Source organism: Oenanthe melanoleuca, chromosome 7 (assembly GCF_029582105.1).
Source record: "Oenanthe melanoleuca isolate GR-GAL-2019-014 chromosome 7, OMel1.0, whole genome shotgun sequence".
NCBI lineage: Eukaryota > Metazoa > Chordata > Aves > Passeriformes > Muscicapidae > Oenanthe > Oenanthe melanoleuca.
The window spans coordinates 16,583,220-16,602,481 of NC_079341.1; the positions used below are offsets into that span (position 1 = coordinate 16,583,220).

At 37.8% G+C, this 19,262-nt stretch overlaps 1 protein-coding gene across 1 annotated transcript in view; it reads left to right on the forward strand.

Annotated features, from left to right (window-relative positions):
• Positions 1-349: 349 nt before the first annotated feature.
• GPR155 (G protein-coupled receptor 155) overlaps positions 350-19,262 on the forward strand; it is a 28,625-nt gene continuing 9,712 nt past the window's right edge. Inside the window, exons 1-12 of the mRNA XM_056496849.1 lie at positions 350-530; positions 4,204-4,709; positions 8,201-8,600; positions 9,940-10,105; positions 11,189-11,344; positions 12,328-12,411; positions 13,722-13,842; positions 15,100-15,184; positions 15,266-15,356; positions 16,330-16,603; positions 17,239-17,340; positions 18,991-19,124. Coding sequence (XP_056352824.1) covers positions 4,250-4,709; positions 8,201-8,600; positions 9,940-10,105; positions 11,189-11,344; positions 12,328-12,411; positions 13,722-13,842; positions 15,100-15,184; positions 15,266-15,356; positions 16,330-16,603; positions 17,239-17,340; positions 18,991-19,124 — 2,073 coding nt within the window. The 5' untranslated portion in view covers positions 350-530; positions 4,204-4,249. The remainder of the gene's footprint in view (positions 531-4,203; positions 4,710-8,200; positions 8,601-9,939; positions 10,106-11,188; positions 11,345-12,327; positions 12,412-13,721; positions 13,843-15,099; positions 15,185-15,265; positions 15,357-16,329; positions 16,604-17,238; positions 17,341-18,990; positions 19,125-19,262) is intronic.

The following is a 19,262-nucleotide window of genomic DNA, read 5'->3' on the forward strand; positions in this document are numbered from 1 at the left end:
GCAGCCCGGGCCGATAACGGGGCTGACCCCGCCGGCCCGCCCGGCCTCCCTTCCCGCGGGGCCAGCGGCTGCGGCAGGGGCTGACAGCCACCGGGGGCCCCGGAGCGGCCGGAGGGGCAGCGGCTCGTTCCGCTCCCGTATCCAGGAGAGGCGGCTCCCAGCGCAGGGAAAGCCGCGGGGCCGCGGTGGCGGTGGAGCCCCGCCGCACTCGGGCACCCCGCGGGGCGGCCGCCGAGCCGCCATCTTGCGGCTGCTCCGCCCGCGCCGCCGCGCAGCCCCGGCCTGCCCGCGGTCCGCCCGCTGCCGGGGCCGGGGTCCGCTCCCGGGGCCGCCCACGCCCGGGCCCGCCCGGGGCGCTGAGCCGGCTGCCGCAGCGGGGCTGTCGCTGGCGGGGCGGGCCGGGGCGGGCCAGACCTCCCCTCCCTGGCCTCGGTACCGGCGGCCCCGGCCTTGAAGGGGTTCTCGGTCTGGCAGAGCGCAAACTCTCTCCGTGCACCCCTGTGCGGAGGTGCCTGCCGAAAGCTAAGTAGGTAAGCTGCCGTTCTGGTTATTTTCTATTGAGGCAGCTGTCACTCAGGGCAGTGCTGCTGCTTTTCTGTTCTTGACTGGAAACGCTGCGTGCTCGTAACTGGGGTGACACGGGAAGGAGGGCAGTGATGGGCCGGGAAGGGGCCGGCGAGAGGCGGTGGTTTGTTGTCGCTTTGTGGCCGCAAGTCAAAGGATTTTACATCCCAATTTGTCAAGTGCTGCAAATGAGGTGCTTTTTGAGGGGTGCAAGAAAATGTTCCCTGCCTTTTGAAAAATGTTTTGCTGTCTGCTTCAGAAGTATGTATCTATTTGTTGACAAGCCCAAAGATCAGCCTAAGTGAAAATTTTGGGGAGGTATGCTTTTCATTCATTTTCTGAGTTGTCATTCGGTGCCGCTGGCAACTGTTGCTTCATTTGGTGTTGTCTGAGCTCCTGCACTGCCGAAGTTTGTGGAGCTTGAAGTGTTGCCATGTGAGCTGTGCCAGCCGTGTGCTCAGGCAGGCCTCAGTTTCCCCAGGTGTCCAGTGCCTGCTCCCCAGCCGGGAGCTTTCTTGGAAGGGCATCGTGGCAGAAGGATGACAAAGGAAATGTGGTCTTGAAAAACCGCTGCTCAGAGACACAGAAGGTGTGTGATGTTTCTTGTGGCATTGTCTAGGTTTCCAGATACAGGTGGCCCATTTCTTGTGCTAATTGCTGTTGCCATATTGTTCTCTGTTTTCTTAGCCCAGTAAAGAGAAAAGTAAAAATTGTGGTTAACTAGCAATAGGAACTGCAAGAATCACTTTTTCCCACTTGCTTTTATCGTTGTATCTCTCTGAAGTTGCTTCCTCTTTGACTTACTTCGCAAATTTTTACAAGCAAATGCATGTAGTACATGCTTATCTTAGCTGAGAATGGGGTAGTGGAGCTGCCACAAGTAACTCTTGTTACTTGTAACTCTTCCTACCCCAACTCCATTTTAATCTTCCTGAGTAAAATAATGTGTCATCCTTACATTAAAGTGGGAGAGCTTCTGCATTGCATTAAAGTAGGTCATGTTGTGGGATATAATTTATGAACAATGTGCACGGTCTTGCCATATTATCCTGAGAGTGATTATCAGTTGAAAGCTTAAGAGACCAGTGGGGAGATATACATTGAAGTTATCTCTTTTATTCCCTCATGCTGTCTTTCACTTTCATTAGAAAAAGAAGATGAAAGGGATTTTTGCCTTCCTTTGATGAAGGAGGCAATTTCTCTATTTCTGTACTCAGAGAGGAACCTGATGTTGCTTAACTCACAGCAGCTGGAGAATTGAGTTTCTGATCTGGTGCATTTTAAGACTATCAGGTTTTGGGTTTGCATGAGATCATTATCTTTGATTTCATTAAGAGCTGTGAATTGAAAATAATTTCACTCTTGCGAGACACTAGTTTGAGATAAGTCTGAAGTGTAGTAGGGCTGTATATTAAATCTGTGATTAGTCATTACATAATCTCATATAACAACAGTTATATAAATGTCTGTATCCTATAGAGCAAAAAGTGCTGAGATGGGCTCACTGTGTTAAGCAGAATGCAAAAGCTCGCTTTTGTGGAAAACACTGCTTGGCAATAGGTACTCTGTGTTAAATGTGAAGAATTTAGGATGTGCATCTCTCTCAAGATGAAGAGATCATTCACTCAAAGCCCTCTGAGAAGTACCAGTAGCAGCTTTTACTGTGATGGAGTTCTTCTCTTTGAAACACTTGCAAAAATTTGTCCTGTATGACTTGACAGGGTTCCTTGTAATGAAGTTGAAGGTAGGCTGAAGAAAGGCTGCAGGTGTCTGTCTGTCTGTCTGTCTGTCTATCTATCTATCTATCTATCTATCTATCTATCTATGTCTTACAAAAGATGGTTTGGGATGTGTGGGTGTGTATCCATGTCAGTTTTGATCTAGTGAGGAAGATACGATTGTGAGGAGAAATAATGATTTTAATACAGAAAGAGGAGAGCCTTGTCATTAGCCTTGAATAGGAAGGCACAGGAGAAGGAATGCTAGAATTTAGGGATAGATATGCTGGAACACACTTCCACTACAGATCAAATGTTGCATTTGGTTAAAAAAGTTTCAGCTGTATCTTATTGCTGACAAAAAACCCTTGAGAGAGCAGTGAGAAGGTTGAAACACGTTGTACTGCTGGGAGCCTTACCCCTATGTAGTGCTGTAAGCTTGAAGAATTTGACATGGGGCTGTGCTGAAAACTTGCTTTTTACCTTGCAGCTAGTGTAGAATGTGGCTGGTTTCTTTCAAGAATTCAGTGTTGGAAATCTGTCTCTGATCCTCTTTAGGACATTTTGCAAATCTCAAAAACATCCTTAAGTTTTTCTAGTAGAAGAAATGGTTTGTTGTTTGCTTCATTTATTGTAAGTTTTCCTATTGTTCTGTAGCAAATAATACTTTGAATTCCTTGTTCAAATACATCTAAGCTAATCATCTATAATATAAGAAAAGTGCAGTTTTTAAAATAAGCCCTACTTGGAGTGAGACTCATTTTCCTTGGGAGAAGAGATAGCCTTGGACAGGTTTGGAAGATGCAGTAGCTCAGTCCAGATGAATTACAACAGCATCATGAAGTGCTTACCAAAAGCCTCAGGCATAAATAAAAGTCATTAGTCAAAGAGTTGATGCTTGTGAATATGTATACACTGAATGCCTGGGTGTGAAATAGACCTTGCACGACCTCACCTTTGGGCTGACTTGATTTACTTGCTTATTTGCCTGGCTGCTGTGTTCCGTGTTCCTTGTGGATAGGATACAAAGAAGCTGGGAAGACTCTTAAACCAGTTGCTAATTTGAAGATTGTGCTGTACAAAGCACTGTTTGGGACTTGGCAATCTTGAATTTACCACTGATACCTTAAATAGCTTAGGGGAAATCAGTTCACCTTTGCCTTAGTTTCTATCCCTACAAAGTGGACTAAATCATCTTGACTTGCTAACCAGAGTACTTCAGGATTTAGTCATGTCAGAATTTTATGTGCAGAGTTAGCTGATGGACTGCACAGGTTTCAGAGCTATATTGCCAAAGCCATATCTGGCAGGACCTTGCTATTGACCAATGAATATTTGTGTTTGATGTCCACTCTCTTCATCTGATTTGCAGACTTTACGTGTCTGCTTGCATATGGAGCCTGCGGTGTTGTAATCAGCCCTTGCAAAGGGAATCGCTGCTTACAAATGAGGAACGGGGGTCAGCAGGTATTTCTCCTCTACAGAAATACTTCAGCCCTGCTTAAATTTCACTGCTACAGACCTCAAAAATTGTATGTAGAAATATGGGTAGGCTCTAGTGCAATGAATGAGATCATTGGCTGCTGTGCGTCATAGGTGGATTCTTTGCTAGCTGAAAAGTGTATCATTAGCACATGGTATTGAAATGCTGGGAGAGGTCAAAGTTGCACGAAGCAAGGTACAAACTTCAAGGGTGATATGATGATTTAACCCTAAATCCTTCTGGAAGTAGAGAGGACCTTCCCAAATATTTTTGTACCAGAGTGGAGAAGCTTTGATTCTTCATCAAATTTATCTTCCTTTCCTGGTGCTCTGTTCTTGTAATGGCTATTCTTGTTGTCTATTCTATAATCATTTAAGAGGAGATAAGCTTGTATTTAGAGGAATAAAGTTAATAAGTGTACTTTTGTTCCTTTTACAGATGAGATCATTTCACACTCTTCTTTTGGAAGAGGTGGTCAGAGGAAATGGATAGCTATTCAGACTTCACTTCACAAAACCTCTCATCTTCAGCTAACATGTCTCTTTCTTTGCCTGGACAACCTGAACTCAATGCCACTGGTGGTCCTCCTTCTATGTCAATAAGCAGGCTTTTCCCAGCCCTCTTGGAATGCTTTGGAATAATTCTTTGTGGCTACATAGCTGGAAGAGCCAACATTATCACATCAACTCAGGCCAAAGGACTGGGAAATTTTGTGTCCCGTTTTGCACTCCCGGCTTTACTGTTCAAAAACATGGTGGTACTTAATTTTTCTAATGTGAATTGGTCCTTCCTGTACAGTGTTTTAGTTGCCAAAGCTGCTGTGTTTTTTTTAGTCTGTGTTTTAACATTGTTAGTAGCCAGTCCCGAGAACCGATTTAGCAAAGCAGGTTTGTTCCCTATTTTTGCTACACAAAGCAATGACTTTGCACTGGGATATCCAATAGGTAAGTATGTTTTCTTCTTTAAAATTAATTGTCACTGTTCTACACATGTTTGCTTTTATATTTCCATAATTTGAAATTGACTTTTGAATTGAAGTTCCATGCAATTGAAATAATTTTTGAAGTGCCTCTCAAATTCTCTTTGAGACTACTCATCATCTAGGAAAGGTTAAAACTGAAAAAGGAGAGCAAGTTGGTTCTAGCAATACAAAAAGCAAGATGTTTGATTACATAATTGAAAATATAATTTCAAAGGAAAGGTCAAATATGCAATTCCAGATTATGTGTAACAAGTAGATGCATATTTTAGATTACTTTAGGAGTTAACAGTATTTTTCTCCTTATTCCAGGGTAGCATGCTTAGGAGAATCCTCATCCTTTCTTATTCTCCTGAAATTTGCTTACTATGTATAAAATTTAGACAAATGCAATTGCATGGTTTTCTTTTAGATGAAAATACTGTGTTTCTCTTGCAAACCTGAGATTTTTTCCTCTTGAAAGAAATCAAAAGTATGCCACAAATGGGGCTGTGAGGATTATGTCTTTGTTTGTTGGTATGCATTTTAGATGCCAATTAGAGTTTCTTTTTTTTTTGATGTGTGTATTTTGGGGGCCTCTGAATGTATTTCCATTGTATTGTGGTTAGAACATTCTTTCTACTTTTACTTTCTTGTAAGATTGCATATTTCTTCAAGTACTTCATGATTTTTAAGATATGATTTATATTTTTTGTATCTATGATCTTGCCAAAATCTACCATTTAGAGCTTTACTGGAATAGTTACTGCAGCAGAAACATTGTAGGCTCTTGAGGTTTATTTCCTCTTGTCCTTTCCCTTCTCCCATCCCCAAACTTTCACTGGTATTTGGTTCATGCTGCCACCTGTGCAAACTTTTTGCTATTAGTAAAATATTACCCAAGCTTCTCTGAAGTGTTTGCAGGACTGGTCAACAAAGAATGCCTTTCTGTTTTTCGTGTTGACAGAGGTAGTGTTTTGAACAAAGCCTGATCTTTTAATGAAAAAATACTTTTAAATGCTGTAGCAGTGGAAATTTGTAATTGAAAAAAAAATCAATATTGACAAATTGTGCACTAAGCCAACACTAGTTAAAAAGGCAATTTGAACTCTTAATCATTCCTGAGTCTTTATCCCACGTAATTTCTTTAATACATTACTATTATTCTTTATTATTTCTTTACTATGATGTTTTTTGTCATTTGAAAATATATGCGAATAGGGAAATCAAAACTCATGTCAAATATTTGAAGCTTATCACTGTTTTTCTGTTATCATGGTTATGACAGTTCTAGATTAAAAAGTGATGTTGGGGTGAAAAAGAACCAACTGGCAGAGAGGTTTGGTGGCACACCCCTGATGTGGACAGAATTACTATGATAGAAAGCTTTGGGGTTTTTTATTACTGGGTAATAATCATACAACTCTGCCCAACAGATTCAGGTGTTCTCTAGAGCTGTGTGTTAAAGCACAGGTGTAGCAGAGGTGTTGTGTGGGTGACCGTCACTGTAACTTTAATCATACTCATTGTATTGAGCATGGACAGCTAGCACGTGATTTATATGTACTTTTGAGCAGCTGGGACATGGAGAATTGGTTTTTAAAAATCTAAAATACCTTTGATTTCAATTTTTTTTTTTATCATCAGTATGCAGGCACCATGATTTAAATAAAAAGAAAACTTTTCATCAGTGGTAGAAGTTGTGGATTATTTATCTTGTCTTAACAATTCCTTAAGAGTGATTTCTAACTTTTTTTTTCACCCACTGACTCAGTGATCTAATTCCACTTTTTGTAAAAATGCAGTAAAATGCATTCTGACATAATACATTATTTAAAGTACTTAAAGACCTTAATTTATTGTCTTAAGAATGCAGCTTCACTCTACCAGAAAGTAAAGATTTTTGAAGTTTTTCACTCAGACATTACTTACATGTGACATGTGGAGTTGTGTTCAAGTGTCATGGGCATTCTATATAAAGCAACATAAAACATCAGTCTCAGCTTTTAGGAAAAAACTTATTTACATAAAAAGTGTCCAGCATGTTTAAAGTGGTTTTGATTACTAGGATGTATTTAATGCTTAAAACTGGCTTGTTCAATGCAATAACTAACCCCAAACTTGATACTCCTTTTCAGCAGTCCATTCAGGATTTTAGTACAGGTAGTTTTTGTACGTGTACTGTAATAATAGCCTGTAAAAATAAAAACATCCTTAGTGACTTTTTTGATCTATGCAAGAAATCAGCTAGTTGAGAATGCAAGTTTATTTGGTCTAAAGCCCTTGCTGTTCAAAGTGAGCACTGATTTAGCACTTGGAAGTTCCTGTCATTCCAGAAGCTTAAATAATATGAAGATAAAACTCTTTTGGATTTTGAAAAATTTAGTCATGAGGAAAAGCTTTTTCAGAAAAGGTTAATAATGTTGTTAATAATAACTATGAACCGTATGCATAGTATATATCTAATACATAATATATATAAAATAATTATGATACAATTAACTATCTATTCCCGTATTACAATTGACATGCTATTAATACCTATAGTATATTATTGATGATTACTAATAACAAGAAAATTATTAAATGTAGCAATTATAAATCAGGTAAAAGAGAACATTCTACTTTTAAAGCATTGGGTGTTTTTTAAATTCTCGTCAGAATTGAATCTTGTATATGTTTCTGAAGTGTTTTCATTATTTTTGAAGTGCCTTTAGTACTTCAAATAAGTACTTTAAATAAGACTTGAAATAAACTTGAAATAAGAAGCAATTCTACTTTGGCTCAGAAGTATGTAGTAGTAATGAAAACAAAGGCTCATGATTTAGAGTTCCTTGAGGGACCATAACTTCAGCAGTAATTCTTGTCCTAAGTAGTCCCAGAGAATGAACCAATAACTATGTGATAAACTGTTTTTTTCTAGTTGTTGGTTTGTTGTGTTGTGTTGAATCACTATAGAAAGGTCACACCTGACTTTTCATTGAAAACTGATTAAATTCCAGACAAGTGAGACTCCCTTAAGATGGGAAGCAACTTGTATCCTGCAAAGGTGCATTTAATTCTCCACAACTGTCTTGTTTCTGGGGAGGAAAGGCAAGTCAGAAATAAAGCCAAAATTTTTCCAGCATTTGGGTTGACTCAAAGAAAACATAGAATTGTTAAACAGTTTTTTTTTTTGTTTTTTTTTTTGTTTTTTTTGTAAATGTTGACTAATTGTAGGATGATTAAATAGTATTGGGTAGTTAATCTGGTCTTTAATGTGTTCTTTAGATAACTGTGGCCTAATACGATTAGAGAAACTTCTCTTCCTGCATTATCTTATATTGATTGTTAATTAACTGAATTCCTTCAGTTCCTTCTGGAGGAAACTTAAATAATTTTCTTTAGTTTTCAGAGAGCAAAATTTAATTTCAATATTTCAATGTATTTTTCTGCTGAAATGTTACCACTCATAACTCTTCATTTCCTGTCTTCTAGTTGAAGCTTTATATCAAACCACTTACCCAGAGTATCTCCAGTACATTTACCTAGTGGCTCCAATATCTCTTATGATGCTAAACCCCGTGGGGTTTATCTTCTGTGAAATCCAGAAGTGGAGGAATAATCGCACTGTGTCACAGAGCAAAATCAAAATAGTGGGCCTAGCACTCCTTCGAGTTTTGCAGAACCCAATTGTATTCATGGTCTTCATAGGAATTGCCTCAAACTTTATTCTTGGTCAGAAAATTCCTGAATACCTTGAAAACTTCCTTGATGGACTAGGAAGTTCATTTTCTGGCTCTGCACTTTTTTATCTTGGACTGACTATGGTGGGACAAACAAAAAAACTGACAAAGGGTATGTTTGTTGCACTGATCCTTCTCATCACAGCTAAACTGTAAGTTCAATTTATGGTTTTTTATTATTTTGTTCTCTAGATGTTTTGAGCTCTGAATACCCTGGTCAGATGGCTTTTCTCTAAAAAACCTTATAATGATAGTACATTTCACTTCCAGTATTTTGAGTGAGTGCTTCCCAAACTCTTTGATAGAATACAACTGTTAATTTTTAAAGGAAATTTAGTAGACTAAAAACCTGTTGTCAGCTCTGTAGAGAAAGAAAATCAGGGGTGCTGTCCATTCATGGATTGCCAGCAGGCCATCTGTTGTCAATTGGGTATTTGGGAAAATAGTAGCATAAATTAAAATTTACTGAATAAATAGTTAGACAGTAGTGATTTAAGTATATTTGATTAGTATTTGTATGTTATTTGGCTTAAACAATGCATCTCCAAATTAGTTGGTTTTCCTTGCTTTATCTTTGTAAGTCTTTGAAGCTGCTATATTAGAAGAGTGTGAAAATGGTCACTTTATGCTCTGAAACTGCTTGACTTTTAAGCATGAATAAATGCCAAGTTCTATTTATATATATATATATATATTATACTATCATTATCTTCCCTTGAATATATCTCAGGGAATATATATTTATTTATTTAGTATTAAATATTTCCTACAGAACTACAAGTCATACAATAGAATGTTTGGTTCTTAAGTTTATATTGTAGAATTTGAAGGTGCATTTGAGTATCAAGCACAACTAACCAGCAAAGTTAAAAATCTAGTCTGTAAACCAGCTTAATGACAAGTTTTGTAATGAAAAGAGTGAAAAACATTGAGTTTTAATGTTACCACTTTGCTTTACTGTAAGCTTGTGTAAGGCTTACACTGAGTATGTGAGATCTGGGCCACTGCTGAAATAGCCTTGATGCTGGCAGCTTGCTGGCCAAAACTTTTGGCATGGAGTCCTTAAGCTTGAGCCCTTATTATATTTCAGACAGCTTGCAAAAAGGTGGACTGAATTTCAGAGCTGCTGACTGCTTGTAGCTGCTATTACTGTGACAGTTGAAAAATGAGAGGGTTTTTAATGTTTTGCCGCTCTAAATTTGAAATTTGTACAAAGAATGTGTCTGCACAATCAGGGAAGCTACTTCTGTGAGTTGCTTGTCATGTTTGTCCTTTTTATTTTAATGTAATTTGTTATGTAAGATTTTTAAGCAGCTGGTAAATACTTTGATAACAATAAAGGCAATCATTCAAAATGATGTCAGTATTTTGCTTTTCATAAGTAGTATTCAAACAAGCCTTAAATTTCCTGTTTATTAATTTTCTGAGTAAAGAAGAGTCTTGTAATAGGTTGAGTAATATTTTTTCAATTACTTTTCCCCTCTCTTTCAGGCTCATGATGCCATTTCTCTGCAGAGAGATGGTGGAGCTCTTGGACAAGAGTGACAGCGTGGTCAATCACACCAGTTTGTCAAACTATGCATTTCTTTATGGAGTTTTTCCAGCAGCACCTGGTGTCGCAATATTTGCAAGTCAATTTAATATGGAAGTAGGAATTGTATGTAGTTAAACTTTTCCAAATATGTCCTAACTTTAGCTAAGCTTTGTTTTGGGCTTGAGGAATTTGCTTTTCTGTAGTGTAGATATCATAGAGTTATTTGTACTCTCATGATCTTCCCTTATGTCTTAAGTGTCTTGATAGTCCTTTTTTTTAATTTGTGACTCTAGTAGAAAGAGCTAGGTTAATTTTAGATATAAAGAACTTTGTTTTTTGGGGTTATGTTTTTGTCTGTTTTTTTCAAATACCTTATCTTTGAGATGTTTTTATAGGGAAAAAAAGAAATTACTGACTTCAGTAAGAATAGTGTAATTTTAAAGCTGAAAAATTTATGAAGGATCTTAAGCTTTAATTGATTCAGTTAAATCTTAGATAGAAAGCATATTACTTTTTTTATATGTATATAGTATGAGTACCAATTATCTTTTCAGCTTAAAATAGAAATTTTAGAATTGCTTCTTCCACTTGAAGTGACATTAACACATTTTTGTTGATTTGCATTGTTTTTAATGCTTTGTATTTTGGAATTTTATGCCCTATGAACTTAGAAAATCTCTTCAAAGCAGAGTCTCTAGTATGAGTAACAATTCACACTTACATCACTATGCAAATTCTAGAAAGTAGGTAATGAGAAGTCAAACTAGAAATCACTTGTAAATATAGATGGTTTCTTCTCGTGAATTGGTGCATATTAATATTTGCATAGCTACATGGGGTTTTTTAGTTATTTATGGTCTTATATTTTTATCCAAAACCAAATTGTTACAGTGTAAATTCACCCCTAGACTGCAGTAATTATTATATTTGACACACATGAAAAAGATCTGTAGAAATCTGCAGTGGGAAGCCCTCTACTCCTGCTGTTTCAGAAGCTTGTTAAAATTTTCAGTTTAGCTGTGTGTATAAACTAGATCCTTTCTGGCTCAAATTCTAAATAATTCATTATAGAAACAACTGGTTATTTGTTAAAGGCCTTGGTATGTTTAATTCAAAGGTCAAATTTTGCCAGTGGTTGTGTTCCTGAAAGCAGATTTTTTAGCTTGAGATGTGATTTCGTTGTTGTTTGTGCTTGACTCTCGGCAGATTACCTCAGGCATGGTGATAAGCACGTTTGTGTCTGCCCCCATAATGTATGTTTCTGCATGGCTGCTGACCATCCCATCCATGGACCCCAACCCCCTGGCAGCTGCTCTCCAGAACGTCAGCTTTGACATCAGCATCGTCAGCCTCCTCTCTCTGGTGGGTGCGACAGAGGGACGCGGGCTCGGGGCGGCAGCGCCTAAGCAGCAAACTGAGTCACAGCGGGAGCACATCCTCCTGCAGGATGAGGAAGGAGTTAAACATCCTGACTGAGCAGTGCCTCTGCTGGAAAGCTGCACTCTAGAGAAAGATGAGTGACTGAATTAGAGCATTTAGTGCAAAGCTTGAGATGGTTTTTTGTTAGGTTTGTTTTCTTTTTTTAATAACAGGGTGTGAGGGAATTAAAGTACCAGCTTACACCACAGAGACTAGTTACATCAAGCCAAGTGAAATGCTTGGATGTCACAGTAATGAAGGCTGTGTACAAACTTCATCTCCAGAAATGTCAGGGCATATTTGTTTAATGAAGTCTTAATGAGCATTAATGAAATAGTTTAACCTGAAAAATTTATGTTTATCAAATTCCTTTACTAGAAATTCTTTTCTTAAACACTGAGTTGGTAATTCAGAAGACCAATGTGAATTTTGTTTTGGTTTTATGCAAAGTATAGATAGTATGATTATTTTATTTGCTTTTTTCAAATAAAAACATCCATATTGGAAGGAGTTAGAATTTTCTGAAGTTATCTCACTGAAGTCATGTTGTCTTGAAACTGTGCCTGAAGGAAAGCCAGAAGTAAATGCTACCTCTTGCTGTCAGATCATTTTGGGAGATTAAGAGGAGGTTGGTGTGGATTTTAAATTCTAAATTGCCAGGCTAAACTGTGGTCATTTGTGTCCTGAGGAACTAACAGGCCTTCTGTGTGCCCCAGGCAAGCTCTTGGTCTTTCCTGGAAATACTTCACCAACATGAGAACACAAAGATGCATTGCTTTTTCTGATGCAGCTGCTGAGGCACAGAGGCTGGCAGCATACTGTAGCAGACAGTATATTTAATTTCACCATTATCTGCCAGAATACTTATCTTATTCTTTCGGGTTTTGTTTTATTCTTAAATTAATTTTTCTTCTTGTGTGTTACAGACCTGGTCTCTTACTGTTGTTGTGCTGAGTAAGAAATTCAAACAGCTTCCTCATATGATTACAACAAATCTGCTTGTTGCTCAGGTCAGTAGTAAGGAGAGTGCTGTTGTGTAAGTTTTAGGATTTAAGTTGTTTTTTTTTTTTTAATTTTCTATGTTTGGTTTCTACAGTGAGATCTTCATAGCTAACTGTGGAGGGCAGGTGAATCTAATGTGTGATTTTGTCTAAACAATTTCTGTGCCCTGAAATACACCCTTGAAGAAAATGATAGTTAATGTGGGCACTGTGATTTCTAAACAGAACTATAAACAATCAGAATGGAGAGTGGCTTTTGAAGTGTTTTCTTAGTTATTGCCCAATACTGTTGAGTGCACTTCTGTTTCAATTTATACCCATCTGAAGCTGGCAATACCAGGAGCAGCAGCAGCCGCCGCCTGTGTTTGACTCTATAGTGACCCAATTCAAGGAACTAAATAGAAAAATAATCCCTGTGCTGGTTTATGCTCCTGAAGCTCTTGCTGAGGGATCAGCAGGTGCAAGTGCTGGTGCAAGGATGTGCAAGGCTTTGTGGGAATGCATGGCTGGTGGCTAGGGAAGGCCAAAGCCAAGTGGCTCTGGATTAATTTTAATTGTTATTTAATGTGAGGGAACTACAGAGTACACGCTCCTTATTCCCTTGAAGTCAACTGCACAACTGGAACAGCCTGTGCTTGTAATACATCTGTGTGGTAGTGCTTTCTGAAGTGTTCTGTAGTTTTTTTTAGAAATATCTCTGTCTATATATAGTAAACTCTCTGAGCTCTGATCATGGAGTCACATTTGAAAAATGTCGTGTATGAGAACTGCAGGTGCTTCTGTTCTGTAACAACAAAGCTAGCTTTCAACTTAAAAAAAAAAATAATTGAACTACTGTGTTACTGTTTCCACAAACTTCAGCCTATCTTTTCAGATTATTTCAGTGCTAAAATTACCATATATGCAGTATCACTGGGTGACAATTAGTGTGTAATTCTTGGCTGAACAAATACCTGTTAACCTCAGTTTCATGTGCAGATCAATTCAGGTAAATAGTTTGTACTTGCCAAAAACCATCACCATTTTACTTACTATAAGATATTTGAAGTTGGGGGGTTTTGCCTTACTCCTAGTTTATATGCTTGCTGTCAAAAATCCCCCCTGAAAACAAGGTAGCATAGTCCAGTGATACAACTGTAATACTGAATTTACTGTGGTAGTGCTTTACTGCTAAATGGAGTATCCAGTTCATAAAGTTACCCTCTGGTGTATCTGGGGCTGGTGTTTAAAGCTCACTGCAGGTATATAGCTTGCTGTTCAGTTTTTCTTGTCATTCTGCTTTCCCAGTTTAAATGATGGTATCTTACTTTTCTTTCCAGTTTGTTGCTTGCATTGGAATGGTGGCATGGAATTTCACTGTTAAAGAGAATGACATCACCATACAGATCCTTGTATTTATATTCCTCTACAGCTCACTTTATAGTACCTACCTATGGACAGGTATGATTTCTCTAGGCAGAGCCTAGGTACTGCAATGAAAGATTAATGTCCTGCAATAATGTTATTACATTCTTTAGAGTACTTGTTCCTTTCACTTGTTTGTAGTTCTACAAATGGGGGTACCTGTAAGTTGTGCTGAGGTTTAGTGTTAGGCACTGCTGCTGCTGGAAGCTTCTACCTGGGCAGGTGTGGCTTGCCTTTGCTGGATACAGCAGCCTGGCTGGTGTGTGACAAGAGACAAGAGCCTACTCTCAAGGCAGAAGCAAATAGAGAGAATATGGTGGGTTGCCCTTCAGCTAATCAGTCTTAATGATGATTTTTAATTAATGCAGAGTTTAAGATTTTAATTATTAAGCATTAACTAGATTTAAAAATCTGGTGCATTGAAAAGTAGAAAATACAGAATGAAGGGAAATACCCGAGTAGCTTTAACACCTCTGTCCTCTGGAAATTGTAATTTCTAAAAACAGTATGTGTGCCTAAGATTAATGCAGGAATTGAAATAGAAAGAATTGGAAGATGCTTCAAGAAACTTGGAGAACTTTACATCTACAATTTAAAAAAGAGATTTTGGGTATTCGAGATTTTTGTCCAGAAGCTATGGGTTTAATTCCTGTGGTGTTTTTCTGGAGTGAGTTATATTTGTTTAGCTGATATGCATAGCTCATGACTGGTGGGGCCTAACACAAATACTGAATTTCCTTCCACATGAGAATGTTGTGAGCTGCTGAGGTGTGAGTAGGATAGGTAATTCCAGAAGATACTCCCATAAAGAGTTATATACCTAAAAACATGCAAAATTTTTTAGTTAAATTTATCACTGACTTTATGAAGGACTAGCCAGTTTTTAAAGAAATATTATAACTTTATACAACACTATTTGTTGACTACTAGAGAGTGTTGGAATAGAAAACTGCTGTTGATATCTAAATACCTGAATCTTAAATGTCCTTTTGGAACTTGTGACATCTTTTTTACTCTTGTCAACCTTTCTATTTAGAAGTGAATATTTAATATAAAATGTCCTGGAATTTTTTTCAGTGTTTCACTATTAACATGATTTTTAGGCAATGGGTAGTTCTAATTTACTTTCTCAGAATACAATCAGACAAATGATTTTGGACTGTTTAAAGGTCTGAGAAGAATATCTTAAGCTATTGAGCAGGTCACATCATAGAGTTTCTAGGCTCTGTACTTACCAGTTCCCTTTTTAATAATAAACAAGGCTTTTCTTTTGGTTTTGTTTGGATTTTTTAGGTTTTCTATCTTTTTCTTTGTTTCTGTTGAAGAAGAGAGAAACAGTAAAGATTCCCATTGGGTTCATCATCATAGCTGGATGGGGGTAAGTTAATTCAAATGCTTGCCTGCTGAATTAGTGGGAGCATGCTAAATATGTTATGTGCTTGCTATTTTGTTCTTTCAGAGTCCCAACAGTTCTGGTAGGAATCTTACTAATTGTTGGTGAACGTAACAACACTAGTATTGACTCTGCCTTTTTTTATGGAAAACATCAGGTATGAATGTGTTCTGTCCTCATCACTTCAGACTTCTGCCAGGCTACATGTGCAAGTAGCTTTCAGTCAGGCTACTATAATAGAACCATCAGTGTAGAATGCTTATAGATTTATACAAAAATGTATTTCTGTGATGAACCACTGGGAACATTTGTTTGGAGAAGGACCTTCATGTTTAGGCAGCTATGACTAAGAAAAAAAGGGAGTAGGCTTCTCAAAGAAAAATCTTAGGAGTGGTAATTAATTGCAGAGCCCTTTTCCTGGTGACTAATTTGTATTCTAGCATGATAGTTATCTAAAATTGTTATTACCTATAATTAATGGCTTTTGGCCTGTAATAGATGTGTAGCAGTAACTGCTTGCACTATGATAGGCTTCTCAGCACAAGCATAGGTTGAAACACCCTAAGCTACCATTTTTGCCTGTAAATAGTTCCTCTTATCAGAGAGCATGAAGTGTACTAGCATAGGTATTTGTCATGTTTTCTCCCTCTGTTTCTTATGGACAGAGTGTCCATGAGTCACTCAGAATTGTTCATGTGGCACTTTCACAAGTACTAAATAGCCTCAGAGTGGATTCTGGTATCAGTGGCAGATGATTAGAAGGGAAGGCTAATTAATAGGGTGCTCCCCATTGGCTAAAGCATGTAAATTAGAGCACATTCCTCTTTGGAATTAAAAGGTACCTGAGCAGAACTTAACCCAGAACACTGATGATCCTGAGAGGAAAGGGGAGGACAATGAGGGGATGTTTTTGAATTGCATGGGAAACAGGGGTCCATGCTTGAAAAAGCAAACAAGCTGAGTTACTCAGGCAAGGAAAATTAGTCTCTTTCAGTGCCATGAGGTGCAAGAAAACATAGTCTTGTTCAGATGCACTTGTAAGTGTATTTAGAAAAGTACAGAAGTTAGAAAGACAGACACATGCAACTATTTTCCTATGTTTAAGTGCATTTTCTTTGTTTTTTTAACAGATAATTACCACAGCAGTGATACTGTTCATCAGTATACTGATGTCAGGTATCTCACTGATGTGCATGAACAGAAGTAGGCAAGGGTCCAGCTATGGGGTGTTGAACCCATACTCACCACGTGGCTCAGTGGAGGAGGTGGAAGTGGAAGGGAGTGAGCAGAATCACATTTCACCCACTGTGACTCAGTCATCTCCAGAATCTTCTGCACAGTCATCTCCAGAATCTTCTGCACAATCTTCTCCAGAATCTTCTGCACAGACATCTGCAGAAAGAGGTAGACAAAGTATATTTGTATAAAGAATAATTGGCTTAGGGTGCTATAAACTAATATTCCAGATGTAATTCTGACCTGGGAAGGACAGTGTACAGCTTCAGTGTTAGACTAGGACAGAAGAAAATCTAGATATAACTGACCAAGTATTTAGGTTTCTGTTTCTAAGAAAAGTTTGGTTTTTACCATTCTAAGAGTTGTGCAAATGGACAAGAAGAAAAGCTTGTAGATGATTTTTATGTAAGTAGTGATACCTTGATAAGGATGTGATAAATGCAGCCCACTGAGCATCTTAGATTGTTTACCCACTAAATTGTCTCTCTGACAGTGAATTAAATGCCAACAGAAACACTCAATGTGTTTCTAGTAATTTTTTGTATGTAGCCTTTTTGATAACTTCCTGGGTTTTTTCCTATAACTAAAGCTACTTCTGTTGCTTCAATGGTGGTAGTGCTATGTGAAACTATTAGTATTAGTGACCATTTGCCCTCTCAACAAATCGAAAAATTAGGTTTTTCTTCTCTTTTTGGGTTATCTTTGAGCATAAGTTAAAGCTGCATGGAATATATTGTTGCACTTGGAAAATAAATTATGGTGTGAAGGAAGCTAACTATCCTATTACTTTATATATTTAACAGGTTGCTGTTCTTGTCAAACAACAAATGGTGAATTATCCTGTGCTAAAGACAGCGAAGCAGTGTCAAATGCTGTTGAGAGCAAGGTTCCTCCAATTGAGACAGGTAAAGCAGTAGTATCTCCTTGTTTTAATGCTACAGGCTCTTCCCCAACATCTGTGTGTTATTCTCACAAAGAAACTGTTGGAGCTATTGGTCTCTCAGCTCCACCTGGATAACTGACATTTCGTATTAAATTTAATTATTAGGCAGTATTTGAGGTGTTTTCTCTTTTGCTGGTAGTTGTTTGTAGTCTTTCAGTGCTCAAGATGGACAGTTGTTTTGGATGTCACTTTTTTTACCATAAAGCTACTTTGATGTGTTCTGAGCATTCAGACTTTACCTCTCCATCATTGTCTTGTTTGGATGCTAGAAAGTTGAATTCATAACACTGCATTGCATTGAGCTTTTAATATAAACTACTTTTATATTCTCATATTCACATCTTGCATCTTTTAAAAAAGCCTTTGTTGCAATCAGGCACAGGTTTTGAACACTAAAATGCTATCTAGAGGAGCAAGTGCTTCTGCAAATTAGATTAAATGTCCATGCTGCTGTGTTCTGTGTATGTCTAGAGAAGAGAGCTGGATAAAATCGACTAAGAGGGCCTTAGAAGTCACAACAGTAGAAAAAAATGGATTGAACTGACTGTTCAACACCTGTCTGAAAACTGCATGCCCAGTGCATTCTCACTGTACATCACTGTCAGTAATCAAAGCTGGCTGCCAGTACAACTTGGCTCTTCTTCCTTTTTTCTTGTTTTCATGCATTCTTAACAAGAAGTTCATATCCTTATGCTTTGTTTGCATGCAACATAATTTTAAAAAAATCTAAATATTTCACACTGAAGCATACTTCAGTTATATCTTGTCTTACAAAATATCCCTTTCTGCCTATTATCAAATATTTTATCTGTTAAGTAATTTAGACAAGCACCATAAGAATGTCTTCAAGTATAGAGCAATGCAAATTTAATCTTCTTGTCCTAAAAGATAAGGTAGAAAATACTTTATGGTTGAGTGAAAATTATTTTGACCACTTGAGTGAACACTTCGAAACTATAAATCAGTAAAAGCAAATTGTAATGCACACAGTTTCATAACTTTGGCTGCAATAATTACTAATTCTTCTGTTATCTCATTGAGCTGCTTTGAGGTATCTGGTGCAAATTCTTAGGTACGGTCTTGCCAGGAAGTTTTTCACTGCCATCTAGAGGAAGATACTCAGAATTAGAGCTCTGTAGCTGGAAGACAAGCATCCCTTCTCTCTGTTTGGCTCTTTTCATTGATAGAATTATGATCATGTTCTGATATATTGTGTGAAAAATACAATCACAGACCTAAAACAAGTACAGTTGTCTGTCTGATGTAGAGCTCAACAACACTGAGATGCAGAGTAAAAACGTTAGAGCTGACAGTATATTTGAATATTTTCAGAAATAAATTTAAAATTTAAAAACTGTCAACCGCACATTCAGTTTGAATTAAATCTTTGAAAGAAAAATTGTTCCAAAAGCTTTTTTCACTTTAGGAGCACATGTAACTTAAACTGTTTCATTTGAGAGTAGGTGTCCGAACAGATTATTGTCAAAAGCAATATTAAATTTTTTGTGTGTAACTTCAGTGGAGATACTTACAAGGTAATTTGACTCAGCAAGTTTGTTCATGGAGTTCTCTAGATAGAAGCCTAATGAAAAATTTCTGATTTGTTTTTCAGTGGATCAGTGTGTGAGTCACTGCAGTGCTCAAACGTGTGTGTTGGCTCAGGAAGAGCAGCTTCTACAGACTGGAGACAAACAGCTGGCCAGACATGTGCTGCTGTGCTTACTTCTTGTTGTTGGCCTATTTGCTGTACGTATTTTTTCTCCCCATGTTAACTCATTGAGGTAGAATGATTTGTAGGAGAGCTATGTAAACAATCCAGTAAAAATCTTCCAGTTGCTTAAGTAGCAGTTCATTAAATAAAATAGAGGCTATATTCCTTAGTGG